Source organism: Eimeria maxima, genomic scaffold (genome assembly GCF_000499605.1).
Source record: "Eimeria maxima Weybridge genomic scaffold, Emw_scaff12, whole genome shotgun sequence".
Lineage (NCBI taxonomy): Eukaryota > Apicomplexa > Conoidasida > Eucoccidiorida > Eimeriidae > Eimeria > Eimeria maxima.
In genome coordinates, this window is record NW_013563426.1 from 76,203 (window position 1) to 91,259 (window position 15,057).

At 54.2% G+C, this 15,057-nt stretch overlaps 2 protein-coding genes across 2 annotated transcripts in view; both read left to right on the forward strand.

The window, feature by feature from the left end:
• Window positions 1-189: 189 nt before the first annotated feature.
• Window positions 190-1,302, forward strand: EMWEY_00002460 (iron-sulfur cluster assembly accessory protein, putative; the record flags this gene model as incomplete). Its single annotated transcript, XM_013477355.1, has 1 exon — window positions 190-1,302. The coding sequence occupies one exon, from the start codon at window positions 190-192 to the stop codon at window positions 1,300-1,302; it is 1,113 nt and encodes a 370-aa protein (XP_013332809.1).
• Window positions 1,303-5,806: 4,504 nt separating this feature from the next.
• Window positions 5,807-15,057, forward strand: part of EMWEY_00002470 (Midasin, related) — a gene marked incomplete at both ends in the record, with an annotated part of 29,943 nt that continues 20,692 nt past the window's right edge. Inside the window, 5 exons of the mRNA XM_013477356.1 lie at window positions 5,807-6,413; window positions 6,758-9,523; window positions 9,768-10,127; window positions 10,367-10,668; window positions 10,861-14,684. Of these exons, the coding sequence (XP_013332810.1) occupies window positions 5,807-6,413; window positions 6,758-9,523; window positions 9,768-10,127; window positions 10,367-10,668; window positions 10,861-14,684 (7,859 nt within the window). The remainder of the gene's footprint in view (window positions 6,414-6,757; window positions 9,524-9,767; window positions 10,128-10,366; window positions 10,669-10,860; window positions 14,685-15,057) is intronic.

Sequence of the window (15,057 nt, forward strand, 5' to 3'; positions counted from 1 at the left end):
ATGTACATTTTGCTGTCTTCGTTGATATGTTCACCCCAAGGGGAGAAAGACCATTCGCAACCGCCTAACGTTCGAATACCAACTTTAGGTGCACGTGTATGTTTAATATCCTAGACCAGAAGGCATCCACCCACAGGACCTGTTTCTGTGGAACCGTGGGGCGTGCGTGCGTTGCGGTGTCTGCCAAAGATGCTCGCTAGACGTGGCTTTGGGCGCTTGTCCACGATCACGTTCACCCATTGCGGGGGTCCTGTGCAGTTTCGGGGCTCACCAGGAGTGGATGGGGTCTCTGTAGGGGATGCGAGAGGGGCCTTGGCATCGGGCCTCGACGGGCGAATGGAAGGAAGCCCAAGGGATCGGATTGCACTAACAGCAGCAGAAAACCCAAAAGCCTGTGCAAAGGAGTCAAATAGGTTATTCGAGCAGCACGTGGACCGCTGTACCCAAACGAATAGCGTACAGGGACCTTCCCACTTAAGGTGCTGCTGTCGCTTGAACACCAGAGCCATACGGGGCATCTGGACTATCGTTCCCCAATCTCCTTCTGCTGCTTGTTGCTTCGTGGCTTCTCAGCATAATAAGTCATGGGTGCAACAAGGCTCAAGCCTCGGCGACCGTCAAAAGAGACACATCCAATGCACAGTTGCGGCTGCAGATTCACCACGCACCAAGGCTGAGTCGCCTAGAATCAGCCCCAACAGCAGCGGAGGCAGCATATCGTCTGAATTTAATGACACGTGCGCGCCTCGTGCTTGGGACGGAGCTGGTTCAACAGCTGTGCGTGGTGCACGTGGAGATTGTGCTTTTCCTGCTGCAGGTGCTGCCGCTGACGGGCGACCACCGCTGGTCTCTGCGACTCCAGCAGCAGTGCAGCACATAAAGGAGTTGATTAAGGAGTACAACGACGCCTTGCAGAAGGAGCAACTAGATGGGGAGCCTTCTCTCAAGGCCACAGGCATTCGCATTAGTCTTCAACGGCAGGGATGCAGCGGGATGGCGTATGACGTGACTCTATGCACAGAGCGGCAGCCTCGCCCTCACGATGGTTCAGCAACGGAAGCTTCTGCAACGCCTTCCCATGCGTCTGGTCCTTTGGGGTTATCCGGTCACAGGCGTAAAAACTGGGGAGAAGATGAGGTGGTCGTAGTCGAGGGCGTGGAGATCCGCGTGGCTGCGGATGCTGTGATGCTGCTTATAGGGACCCAAGTTGACTTTGTAGATGAAGACGTGCAGACGGGCTTCATATTCAACAATCCCAACCAAAAACACTCCTGCGGATGTGGCAAAAGCTTCATGGTGTAGCTGTTGGCTCATGCGTACCTTGCGGTGCCCACATTGGCCCACAGAGGCTCTGAGGTAGTGCGGTGACCCCTGCAGTCAAAGACGCTCTGCAGCGGCTTGTGGTTCGGGTTGCACACGCAAAGGGCTACAACATGCATGTCCAGCGCGCTTTTTCTGCATATGCATGCCATCCATCACGTACGAAGCTTCCATTGATGCAGGCTCAGCGCGTTCAGTACCACGTTTCAGGGCTTGCTGACGACAGGGGTGAAGTTGTTGGAGTTGACCTCGCTTGTGTGCGGGGTGCGATGGTTGTGGGGGGGCATAAGCTGGAAAAAGTAGGAACACTCGAGGACCCCGTCTTCAGCGAGGTCAGTACAGTGAATTGCGTTCCGTGGAATGTCTTTCCCCAGCTTGGCCCGCAGCGTCGACGGATATAGGCAACGGCACAGCTCGGGATCGTAAGGCCCTACACGCATACAGACACAATCAGCTGTATGTGCACCAAACAGCGTCAATGTTTCCAGAGGAAATGCTGTACCCCATGTTGAGATTTTTTGCGGCTGCGATGGACCGCCACGTTACGAGACGTATGCTGAGTGGTTTGATCTCAGCTATTGCTGCTATGCATTCTACTGCCGCCACTTTTAATGGTGCTGCTGCTCTGGTGGCTTCTATTCCTGCTCCATTTGCGGCGATCACAAGCATTGCTGCTTCAAGCAGTGACACACAGCACGGTTTCTGCAACGCCTGCTGCTGCTGAGCATGTGTGATTCTTGACAGGAATGACAGCTACGCGTGCGTGCCTGCTAGGCGCCGAAGGCGGGCGACTGCTTCGGGTCCCTCCAGCTGTATAGCCAGCACAGTTCCGTTTGTCATCTCTTCCACTATCTGCAGCAGGGAGCGTGGCCAGAAGCGGCAGCAGCAGCAGTCGACGCAGCGCCAGTAGCAGCACGTTTCTTGTTTGACCATTGGTCCCCACATTGCAATGAATGGGGCAAGCTGGAACGAGGCTTTTTCCGTACCTTTGGATATTCCTTAAGTACAGTGTTGTATATCTCTAGAAATTCTCTAGCCGCGATGCTTGTAAGACGGAAGCTCTGCATGTTGCGGATAGAGAGGCCGCTGCTGCTGAGCTCTCCAAGGACAGTGCCTGTCTGCTGCAACGCGTGGGGTTTTATAATGCAGCAGGTGACAGCCCCATCAGCAGTAGTTGCAGTAGCAGGAGCAGCGTCAGGCCTCTCAGTTGCTTTCCCACACAACTCCGCAGCTAACTGCTCCACAGCCTCTGACGGCGTCCCTGCTGAGGTTACTAGCAATCCCTTGCCTGTGTCTGTCAAGGAGCATACCCTAGAGTGAAAAGTACAGGCAAACAGCAACAGCGAGGCAAGTTACTATATTGACTCCGATGTAGGCTGTTAGAGGGACGGGATGCTGGCAGCCTGTGTCAGATGAAATGTGCACAACAAGGAATCACGCGTACTTATGGGCTGCGTCAGTTCCTCTTACAAGGAAGGCAGCAATGGCCGATGAGGAAAAAACGGAGGAGTCACCTTGCATTACTACTTGGGGAGTATGATCCTTAAGGAATTCCCCAAACGACCCATCGAGTACAAGCTGTCTGCACTGGGTCAGGATGAGGCCAGAGTCTAAGAAGCTTTGCAGGGTGTATGCGAACGTATGGATGTCATCTGCACGCCATATGCACAAGGCCGGTTCCATGGAACGTTCGAGGAAAGAAGCCGTCTGCTCGTTGGCTGCATCCTCGATGCGAATGTGCCGTGAAAACAGGACAAGTTGAGCTCCCGGATAGAGAGACTGAGCTACACTTCGAGGAACTGTTACGCGTTTCAAGTTTCCAGTGCTGCTCTGGATGCTTCGCAACTCCACTGAGCTATCCCCAGTGTAGTACACTAGGATAAGCTCCTTTATATCGCCTGTGCCGGAGGCATCCCAAGACACAAAAAAAGCTAGCCTAGCAGGGACTTCCATTTCTAATTGTGGCATTGGATATCTGGTTTATTACATTTCTTCACTAGTATGCATCCAGCTGCCTGTCGTACGACCCGTCCCCTCACAGGAGACCAGGTCTACAAGAACAGCTGGCGGACTCTTCTGCAGCACTACTAACTCTTGGGTGAAATCAATCATAAGTTAAAGCTTAGGTATTAATAGAACGAATTAATCTTGCTATGCTATTCCATTGGGATCTGCATAGTGGAGGAATTTTCGAAGCCAGGTGCGCATGCCTCCCTTTCAGTCCTGTGGTTCACGAGGTTCATATGTATCAGACAATCGCTGCCCTACCCGAGTCACTATAGCGTCAATATTTCTTAAATTCATTGTAACTAGTGAAACTGAAACTGGTTCATTATGAAGCAGAATAGAAGGACGCCCCTCTTGAAGTGGCACTGCACGGATACTCGCACAGTTGGGCCGATGCAAGAAGTTATCCAACAGATGACCGCCAATGCGTGGAGACAAAATAAGAGGCATAACTGTAGCCAAAGTCGTTTTTATAGTAAATTGTTTTTGGTAATGTTTCGGTTTCCACATTTGTACATTGCCGTCAGTCGAGGATAGCCAATTTCTGGGGTAAGCGTTTGGTAGGGAAAAAGCAAAGAGCACGCAAACCAATGAATAGAAGTACCTTATTGACTTCTCTCAGTCTGTATGCTACCTAATTAAGACAAGTAATAATATTAGGCTTGGATGAGCGCTAAATTCTGTACACACATTAACCAGCTCCTGCATCATCGTTTCCAGTTTCCTGTCTGGGCTCTCAGCACGGTCCTGCATGTAACATTGCAAACATCTCTGAATACCTGTCGTCTAAGAATTGCAGCTTCATTGTCCCCACCTTTTGTTCCTTTTCTAGAGCCGCCTTTGCTACCTCGTCCTCTGCATTTTCCTTTTGGATGGTACTGAATGTTCAGTCCTGCCTCAGTAATGGATTGCCGCTTTCAAATCTTCTTACCTCTGCTATTTCCGCCTCTTCCGCCAGGTCCCGTGCATGCTCCAACTTCATTTCCAAAGCATTATCCCTGAGGGTCGTGGCCAAACTGGTTCATGAAAAGTTACAGGATACACGGTATGCACCTTTCTGTTTGCTCTTCAAGCTCCTCAGCCACTTTGTCTACGTCATCCTCCTTTTCCTCTTCCTATGTGCCCATTTGTTTTAATTTGTATCAACACTATTATGTGGTGAATTAAGTAACCTACAGTCAAGTCCTCGTTTTCGGCACCTTCGGCCTGATAGAGCCGCAGAGATGTGCATGCGTTGCACCACAAGAAAACAACAAGAAGCGCCGAAATGCAAAGTGACGATATATCTTGAATCCGCATCGCTTTTGAAAAATACGAATACTGGTCTACCGTGATCGGTTTCACACTTGTACCACGTCATGCATTCTGCTGCAGTGTTGTGTACCAAGCAAGCGTACACTTGGGGGGAGAAGCACACATTTCCTCTGAATACTATGCTAATAATAATATGGATATATAGCACAGCCTACTCATCTAACTCACTTTCTCAGTGCGGTTCTTCAACCAGTGTTCTACATGGCAACTTCGACTGGAACGGCGTAAGAATCATCACACAGCAAATCTACATTGGCTGGAGCAACGTGTTCTCTCACAACGTAGACAGAGTCGAACTCAAATATCAAACTAATTTGTTTGTTGGCCATAATTTCATGCCCCCGGAATTTCCCTTCCGACTGGCTATCGACCGCTGCCGAAATCCTACCAACGTGAAACTCTCAGCTGGTGAGGCTTTGCGCGGAAAGTTCCGCTGTTTTAGGCTCTTACCTTTTGCCTGCATTACAAATGACTAAATGTAATTAAATTGAATCCGAAGTGCGGTATTTGAACATGCAGTCTAATGCAACGCTGGAAAATACCCGAAATCCGGCTCCAAGCCGCCCCACAGCCCCGATGCGCGTTTCCGATGAGGCACAGGAAACAAAAAACAGGAAAATTCTCTTCTTCTTTCACGAAGTTTTTATTAGAACAATTCCTGGTTTCATTTTGGCTTCTAAGAATTAATTCATTGCATGGATGCTAGTTCTTTCCAAAAGTTGCTGGCACTGCTCGTCCGTTTCAATCTGCAGCTGTTGTGGCTAACCAGCAACTTATTTTCTAGTTTTTAACCGCATATGTCATTTTTTAAGTCCTTCGAAAAACTAATGTTAGGATAAATCCTTATCTGATGGCATCTCATTTTTGATTACCCGCTCGCGCCCACCTTTCTTTGCATGCGGGACCTATTGTACAAGTGCGAGGCTTCAACGGCAGCAGCTCACCAAGGTAACGGGCACAGTAGTGATCTGGGTCAGAACCAGCAACAGGCAGTGGCCTGTTGCCGTCTCAATGCAGCTGCAGTAGACGAATGCAAGCAAGCAGTGAATAAAAGGAGCAACAATGGTGACGAAATGAAGTAGATACTTGATTTATCTTTGCCGCGCCGAAGGGTTACCTTCCCGTAAATTTTAGGTGGCAAGAAGCGTTCTTGGGGTTCCAGAAAATGGGTTCCCAATTTGCTAACAGTCAGAATGTTTCCGGCCGGGCGCGGCGCAAGAAGAGGTCGGGCGGCAGCGCCGCAGAGGCGGCACCTGCACCCCCAGAGCCAGCAGCTCCATCGGGGACTGCAACACCTGATGAAGAACCAGTTCCAGTTTTATCTGCAGCGCAATCTGCACTTCCAGATGCATCAGCAGTACCAAGCGAAGCAGCTGCATGCTCCAAGAAGCATGTAGGAGGCTGCAGGTCAGCCTCCAGAATGTCAGTTTCAGGAGCTTCGCATGCCCCGAGGCCAGAGGAAGCAGTCGGGTCTGAGGCGAGCTTCCTCGGTGGCTTAGCTATCAAGAATGGCCGCTCTAGGAGGGTACGCTGGGAAGAAAACACTTCGTTGTTGCCTTTGGTGCCAACACCACTGGCTTGCCGGCTGTTGCAGAAGCTGTTGTGGGCTTACAACTCGCGGAGGTGGGGTGTGAGGCCCCCTGTGTTGCTGCACGGCTTGCCAGGCAGTGGCAAGAGTTCATATATCCGTTGGCTAGCGCAAACTGTGGGCGTACCTCGACCACCTGTCAGTGTCTTCCTGGACCAGCAAACCGAAGCTAAAGACCTCGTCGGTAGGGCGGAAACACGAGGGCTTTGCCCACACAGAACCACAAACCATCAAGCTCCTGCCACCTGTACTTAGTGCCGCCTTGTTGCGGCTGGTAAAGGACAGATAAGCTACTGGCTTTGTTGAGAGGGCTCTGTGGGGCGCGGGGTAATTGCAATACCCACAACCATAGTTTGGTGGATTCTGCGCAATAGCTCGGGAGACGCGCCGGGGTTTTTGGGCGTCTTTGCTGCTGGATTGCATGCCTCAACGTGCGTCTGATGTTTCTTGCAGTCCGGTTCTATATGGCCTGGATGATACCCCGGCTGCTCCTGAACTTGGTATTGCTGATGCTGTTGTGCGTTTCAGGCTCGTGGGTCTGTGGGCGGCGCGCGGGAGAGTTTGAGTGGCAGGAGGGAATCCTTGCCCGTTGCGTGCGAGAGGGAAGGTGGATAGTGATAGAGCAGTTGCAACAGCTGGCACAGGACGTACATGCTCTGCTGCACGGCCTTACAACAACCGGCCGTCTCACAGTTCACGAGCAACAGCAACAGCTCCGTGTGCATCCAGACTTTGCCCTCTTTGCTACACTAGCAACACAGCCGCGTATTGCCCACAGCAACAGAGGCCAGAGATCAGCAGCAGCAGAGGGGACAGCAGAGGACTCGACAGTGGGTATGCAACAGGACGAGTGTCTTGATGTGGCTTTGACGGCCCCACCACCTCCTTTGTCTCCGTTGTTAGAGTCCTGGGTGTTGCTGCACGTGCCCCCTCCCTCAGTAGCAGATATTCACCAAATTGCTGTCCATTCGTTTCCAGCTGTTGCACCTATTGCTTCCAGGCTCCAGAAGGCCTTCCATGCTGCAGCAACAAGTGCAGCAGAAGGCCTCTCTAGGCCGGGCCTGCCGCTGCCGAAAGCGGCCCGCCTGCCTCAGCTAAGGGACTTTGTAAAGCTCTGTAGAAGGTTGCAGACGCTTGCTGCTGCCAGCGGCAGCAGTAGCACAAGTATATTCGAGGGGTTCCTCACCGAGCGGCTGAGAGTACGTGTTGTAGAAGAGGCAGCAGCAGTTTTGTTGAGTCACCTAAGTGACAGGGCGTTGCGGCTTCGTGCTGCTGTGGCGTTTGCTGCTGTGTGGGATGTGCATGAAGAGCAAGTGAAGGCGCTACTGTTCAGTCAGAAACCAGCGCTTCAAGAGACGGCGGAGACATTTCAAGTGGGGCCATATTGCCTCCCCAAATTGCATATTCCCGAGAAGCCGCCCAGCAGAAACACCGCAGGGGACGACGGTCTGCTCTCGTTGGGAGTAGACGCAGTGGCCGGATCACCAACACCAGCAGCTGGTGCTGTTGGTGCTGCTGAGGATTTGGGGGAGTCAGTGGCGGGACAGGAGCTGCTGACGGGACAGCAGCTAAGATTGGTGCAGCAGGCAGGGGGGGCATTGTATGCGGAGGAGCCCCTGCTTTTTGTGGGAGATACCGGGGCGGGAAAGACATTTATAGTATCTTATCTGGCGGAGCGACTGGGGAAGGAGCTGATTGTCGTGAATCTACACCGTCAAAGCGAAGGTGAAGACCTCATTGGCCGCTGGATCCCGAGACACCCACCTCACGAGGTGGCTCACTTGTGGCGTCAGCTGCTGCAAAATGCCTCTCTCATGCTGGGAACTCCGCCTGGAGAGGACACCGCCGACGCTCAGCGCGGTGACAGCGACACCGAGACCCCTAAAGTTAATAAACGCAAGCAGCATCAAACGGAGCAGGAGACAGACTGCAGCCGTATAGATTCCATGAGGCAGATGATGAGGCAGGTGCGGCGCGTTGGCTCGCGTTTGCTCCAGAGAGAGGCGTATGTCGCCCTGCTTAGACTTGCAGCAGCAGCGAATAATGCTCTGCTGCAGCTCCTGAGACAGTGTGGCAACATACTGCCAGTGGTCAGCCCCACCCCGCAGCAACAGCAGCAAGAGCAAGAACTACGACAACGCGGGACAGTAGGAGAGTTGTTAGCACGATGCACGGAGTTGGAGACCTCTCTTACTGCCCTCTTACAAGACCCTGCACTCAGTGACTGCAGTGCCTCGACACCGCGGAAGTTCGAATCCATTGTTGACGCCTGTGGCTTGCGAGAATTCTTGCCTGTGGCTGAAACAGCGCCAGAGGCAACCACAAAAGCTGCAGCAGCAGGAGGTGCTGCAGCTTCTGGGCTTACGCGGCGGAGTCAGTTGCACTTTGTGTTCACCGAGGGACCCCTGGTCGAGGCTGTAAGGACGGGGAAGTGGCTGCTGCTTGATGAAATAAACTTGGCGCCTCCTGATCTGCTTCAGCGGCTTCTGGGGCTGCTGGAGGAGCCTCAGGAACCGCTGCTACTGCTTGAGGGGGGCAAGCCCCGTCATGTTTACAGACACCCGGATTTTCGCGTCTTTGCATGCATGAACCCTCCGATCCTCGCGCCACCGCTGAGACTGGCGGAGCATAAACTGTCGTTTGAGGACGAAGAGGAGTTGGACAACACAGACGAAACACTGCAGCAGCAGGAGCAGGGGCAGCGAGCGAAAGACGTGTCCCCCGATATGTCTGCGGGTGTGGGGAAGCGGGAGCTCCCTGCGGAAGTCCGGCAACGTTTCACAGAACTGTATGTTGATGAGACAGAAGACCTCGAGGATATCATTACAGTTGTAGATGCCCACTTGAGGCCATTGAGTGCGGATCCTCCTTCTAGACTGGTGGCTGAGGTGTACATTCACCTCAAGTGCCTTGCGGAAGCGGGTCAGCTCCTAGACGGAAACAACAAGACCCCATGTTATTCCCTGCGGACGTTGTCCCGCTCCTTATTGCATGCAGCAGCTGTGGTCCGGCGGCCTACGCGACCTCTGCAGCTCCGCCCTGCCTTGAAAGACGGTTTTCTCGCCTTGTTCAGTTCCTCACTTAGCCCTCTCAGCGCAGCTAGAGTTGAGAGGGTATTAGCAAAAGCATTTAAACCTGTCTTGCCTGGGGAAGGAGTGTCACGCTCTCTTGCCAAGTCACCTTCAGATACTCGCCCTGGCCAGCAGCAGCAGCAACAACTGCAGCTACAAGTGCTGCCTGCAGCACCAGGCGAAGATGCCCACGTGGCAATAGAGGGGTTTATCATCCGAAAAGGTCTGGAGGCCGCACTACCAGCGCATGCTCCCCTTCCACTCTGATGTGTATATAGAGACATTTGTAGTGGTACGAGTCTGTGTACGGGTGAACTTGTAGATTGTCCATGTTATGTACTATAGAGGGGGCTGTAGAATTAGGCGTCCATGTAATGAAGTGTATAGCAGGGCACACAGGCGGCCAGGGGACAGCGGGGGTGCATGTTTGTGTAGCGGGCTTTGGGTGTCGCTGTTACGTTTCGTAGGGGGTGAGCCAATCGACGTGGAGGCATTGAAGAGGAGGTTTGTGTTGACGCCGAATTCCGAGGTGTACGTTCGCCGTTTGCTGCGGTTGCTGAGTGGCAGCCGGTGCGCTTTGCTGCTGGAGGGCCCGACGTCGTGCGGCAAGACATCAATGGTTTCGTTTTTGGCCGCCGCAACAGGACACAAATGCATTCGAATCAACAACCATGAGAACACTGACATTCAAGACTATGTGGGTAGTTACGCGCCGGATGCGGAGGGCCGTCTTGTTTTTGCTGAGGGGCCTTTAACCCTTGCAGTCCGCCACGGCTGGTGGGTCCTGATAGATGAGCTCAACCTCGCCCCATCCGATGTCCTAGAAGGTAAGCAACGCATCTCTGCTGCCGCTGGTGCTGGCTGTTGGCCTGCTTCTACTGCTCTTTCTGGTACACGGCTCCTGCTAACGGCCCGGTGTTGCAGCAGTTTGATCTCTAGAAGTTTAAGGAGGAATGCATGGAGGGAGGGTAACGGTAGAGGGAGGCGAATAGGCTGCTGGGAAGGTGGCACCTTGGCCGTGTTTGCTGCTAGTATGCCGTTGCTGCTGCTGCTGTGGTCCGTGCAGCGCTCAATCGTTTGCTGGACAGCAACCGCGAGCTGATATTGCCTGCGACGGGGGAGGTGGTGAGAGCTCATAAGGATTTCCAGTTGTTCGGGACGCAAAACCCTGCAGGCATTGGGGTGTATGGAGGCCGTAAGGTACTCAGCAGGGCACTAGCAAACCGCTTCCTGCAGCTGCAAGTGACTCAGTTTGCAACGGAAGATCTCAGGCAAATCCTCCTTACGCGCTGCAGCCTGCCCCTTTCTAGAGTTGAGCCCATGCTTCGGGTGTACACGGACCTACAGCAACGCCGCGCCAACAGCTCTGTAAGTTCGCTGGGCTTTCATTATCTTGTGGTTTTTTTCATTGTCTCCATTCTGCCGTTTTGAGGTTTTACTTTGTGTGCTTGCAACGAACAGTGCCGCTGACAGCAGCACCAAGGAGGCAGATATGGGAGGGAAGGGACACAACACAGCCCATCACTGCCGCTGATATTGCTGCTGGTCCATCTGGTGCAGGTCTTCTTTGGTGCGCATGGCTTCATGACAATCCGCGACCTCATCAGGTGGGGCCGCAGGGTTGGCAACTCCCCGTTTCAGCACATGCAGCCGCAGCAGCAAAAGCAGCAGCAGACGCAACAAGAGCAGGTGCAGGAATATGCGCCGATGTCTTTTGAGGAAGTGGCCTTAGAGGGTTGGCTGCTGGTGGGGGAGAGGCTTCGTACGGAGGAGGATCGGACAGTTGTCCGTTCGTCCTTAGAGCGTCACTGTTTGGGGTCAACTGCAGGAAAGCCTAAGCACCTGCAGGTCGATTTTGCTGCGGACCCCTATATAGTGGCATTTCGGGGATTGCTTCACAGAAAGGTTGAGCGTTGCTTGCAGCAGCAGCAAGTTGCAAGAGACGCAGCAGCAGCAGCAGCTGCAGCCGCCGCACGAGCAGCTGCTCTCAGCGAAGCCCCGGAGGATGCGCAGAGGGAGGCCGAGGCAACAGCGGCGGCGGCAGCAGCAGCAGCAGCAGCGGCTGCTGCTGCTGCACCTGAGCTCCCAGCCTTCCTTCCATTCTCCTTCAATAGTGCCTCTCTCAGGCTTTTAGCCTTGACATTGCGGGCATTAGTGGCAGGGGAAAACCTTCTGCTTGTTGGGGATACGGGTGCAGGCAAGACTGCCGTATGCGAGTTGGTTGCGTGGACGCTGCAGCAGCAGGAGGAGCTACAGGGGGAAGAGGGCCTTACAGCGCTGGAAAGCGGCCTATTACGGCGCCTATCTCCTAACGGAATGTATGTGTACAATTGCCACTTGCAGATGGAGGCCTCTGAGCTCCTCGGCAGTATGAGCCCTGTACATCAAGGGGAGCTGCTTCAGCAGCAGGAGACCGCTGCTGCGCTCCAGCAGCAGATTATGCAGATGCTCGAGCACCCACCTCCTCCAGAGGAATTGCTGCCGAATTACCGGCAGCTGAGGGAGTCTTCTGCAGCAGCAGCAGCGACAGCAAAAAGACCACCTCCGACAGCCGCAGCAAAGGAAGACGGGGGTGAGGAGGACGCCATGAGTGCCAGTTGCTTGCTCTTGCGGTTTTATGAGCTGTTACAGGCAGCAGCAGCAGACGTTGTTATTTGTCTCCGAGCGCACAGGGACAGGGGAGGGTTAGAGATGGCCGACGAGGACACCAACCTATTTTGCAGAGCCATTAGCAAGGCAGCTAGACAAGCGCAGCAGCAGCTCCAGCAGGAGACAGATGCAGCTACAGCAGCAGCCGCACAAAAGGAGGCCCACCTCAACCAACAGGTTGAAGCAGTGAGGCGAATACTGCAGCGCGAACAGAGCAAACACCAACAGCTCCTCCTGCAGCTGCAACGGCATGGCAAGGAAGAGGAGGAGAAGCAGGGACGGTCGTGGGAGCCTGATGTGCTTCAAAATGGTGACCGGGAGGCAGCAAGGCTCGTTGGTGCTGATTTCGGTGCAGGTGTGGGGCGGCAATGCCACAAACAGAAGCAGCGGGAGCAACAAGAGCAGCAGCCTCAACGGCAGTTTCAGCAGCAGGAGGGCAGTTCGGGACGGAAGAAACGGCGAAAGGGAACCCGCAACAGGGCAGAAAGGGAGACAGCAGATGCTACATTTGCCCAGGGAACTGATGCTGCAGCAAAGAAGAGACCCAGGACTGCATCCGTCAACCCAGACGCAGTAGGTGCAGCCACACCAAGTCTTCGGCAGGATGGAGAGGATAAAGCATCCGCACCACATGCTGCTGGAACCAAGGAATGTGGTGACGAAACAAAAGACGCAAAAGGGGACACAGCAGAGGCAACAACGGATGATCTTGCGACTGCGGTGGCTGCCGCTGCAGCCGCTGTATCGTCTGCTGAGGACGTTGTGGCTTCGAGTGTATCAGAACATGCTACTGCTTCTACTCTTGCTGTTGCACTGCGTGATGCAACCAACCGTGCAGCAGCCTTTGTAAAGGTCTATATGGACAAGCTGTCACAGCGCTGCACTGCTTGGCGAGAGGCATGCAAGAGGACACACAGTCTCTTTTGCTGGAGAGACGGTCCACTGGTTAAGGCGATGAAGACGGGAGCTGTCTTTTTGCTGGACGAGGCCTCTTTGGGTCAAGATGCTGTATTAGAGCGTCTTAATTCGCTTCTAGAAGACGGGAGGCATATCCTCCTCACTGAACAAGGTGCAGCATCAGGAGCGATCGCCGCTGCTGCTGCGGATGGCAGCGCCACCGCCACCACCGCAGCAGCAGCAGCAAAAGGGGCAGCTACTGCAGCGACAGCAGGTGTGGAGGTCTACGCAGCACCAGGCTTTCGTTTCATTGCCACGATGAATCCTGGTGGAGACTACGGCAAACGTGAGCTTTCACCAGCGCTAAGAAACAGACTAACTGAGGTGTTTGTACCGGCATTTAGCTTCGAAGCCCCAGACGCCGTGCTGCTGCTACTGCAACGGCTGGAGCACACCTGTCTTCGCGGACTGCAGCTGCCACACGCAGTAGAGACGCTCGATGTAGAGGATGCGCAGTCGGAGAACAACGCGCTGATGAAGCACGAGCTGCAGCAGCTGCAGCAGTTGCAGGAACAGCAGCCAGACGGATCGCAGCACGACCTGCCCCTCAGCTGTCTTGCCATTCGACTGGTGCTGCTGCTTAGGTGGGTGCGGCAGCACATTAAGCAGCCGCTTTCTATCCGAGACGCCTTGTGCTGGATTTGTTTTATTCACCGTTTTGTGGCTTCACAGCTGGATGCAAGCCCACCCCCCAAAGCAGCAGAAACAGCAGCAGCAAAAGCTCGGTGGGCTGTGCAGGGCTTGATGCATGGCGGCTGTTTGCTGCTCCTGGATGGTCTTGGTGTGGGAGCGGAGATGCAACTTCCACAGGAGCAGTTGCACTCTCTCGCACAAGGTTACCTAGAGGCCGAAGAAACTCTTGTCAAGCTTACAGCACTGCATGCTCCCCAACGGAATGCGCAAGAGGAACTTAAAAAGCGGCTGGAGCGGCTGCAGCAGAATCTGCAGCAGCAGGTTGCAGAGGCAGCTTCGCATCCAGCGCGACGGCCGCATATGGGGATTTTGCTGCTCCTCAAGACACACGCATGCGCTCTGTACCGAGACTTAGGCTTGTACAGAAACCCTGGCCACGCGAAACAACAGTCGGGGCAGCAGCAACAGGCCGCAGGCCCCTGCTGGATTGAGACATGCGCTGGCTTTGAGGAGGACGGCTTTGCTTGGGTGTCTGCGGCCTTTGGTGGTAAGGACATCGTTGGGAGAGTCAACTTGGAAGAGAAACTGCAGGTGGGACCTTTCAGCCTGGCTGCATTCAGGCAGACATCCGGTAGTAAGCTTGAAAGTACAAACGTGCAGCAGCAGCAGCAGCTCGAGCCGCAGCAGCTGCTGCAGAGAAGGGGGCAGGGGCCAGTGAATGAGGTGGGAGACGAGCTTCCGCAGGTCATCCAGTCACCGTCAGTGCGGAGGTCTTTGGGTAGGCTGCTGCGTTGTTTGCTGCTACTCCAACAGCAGCCGCACCAGCCTGGGAGAGCTCTGGGGAGCAACTCAGGAAGGCATGCGGTGCTCCTCGAGGGGCCGCCTGGGGCTGGAAAGACTTTCGTTGTGGGACTCCTAGCTAGATTATGCGGGCGACAGCTGGTGCGCATCAATCTCAGCCAAGACACAGAGTTGGCTGATCTGCTGGGGGCTGTTGTACCTGCAACAGATCTCGAAGGCGACGACAATGACGCATCCGCCTCCTGTAACACTGGCGTGCAGGTGCAGCAGCCAGAAGCAGCCACAGCCGGACCTCGGGGAGACGCACAGCCACCCACTGTGGAAACAAAGAGACCTCCTTTCGTGTGAGTGGCTCGAGATGTAGGCACACCTCATGTACATACACATGGCTGGTGGGAAGGTGAATGGGCATCCGATGTAGGAGCGAATATTGTAGGGGCGAATACTAATGGGTTTTGGTGATTTTCTTGCTCTGTGGCATGTCGGTGTATGTAAAGAGGGCACTGAAAGCACCGGCAGATGGTTGTGCATGCGCGTTCACATACATGTTGCATCCAGCGTTGCATGCATCTTGCGCATGCGGCTTTGCATGGAATTGTACACACTCGTTGCGCTCGCCGTGATATTTGTTTGGTGCCCTGTGTGCGCGGTACACCTTACACCCTTGCCTGCGCATTTTGGCAGGTTGGCTGCTGGCCTGCTTTCATAGATGCATGC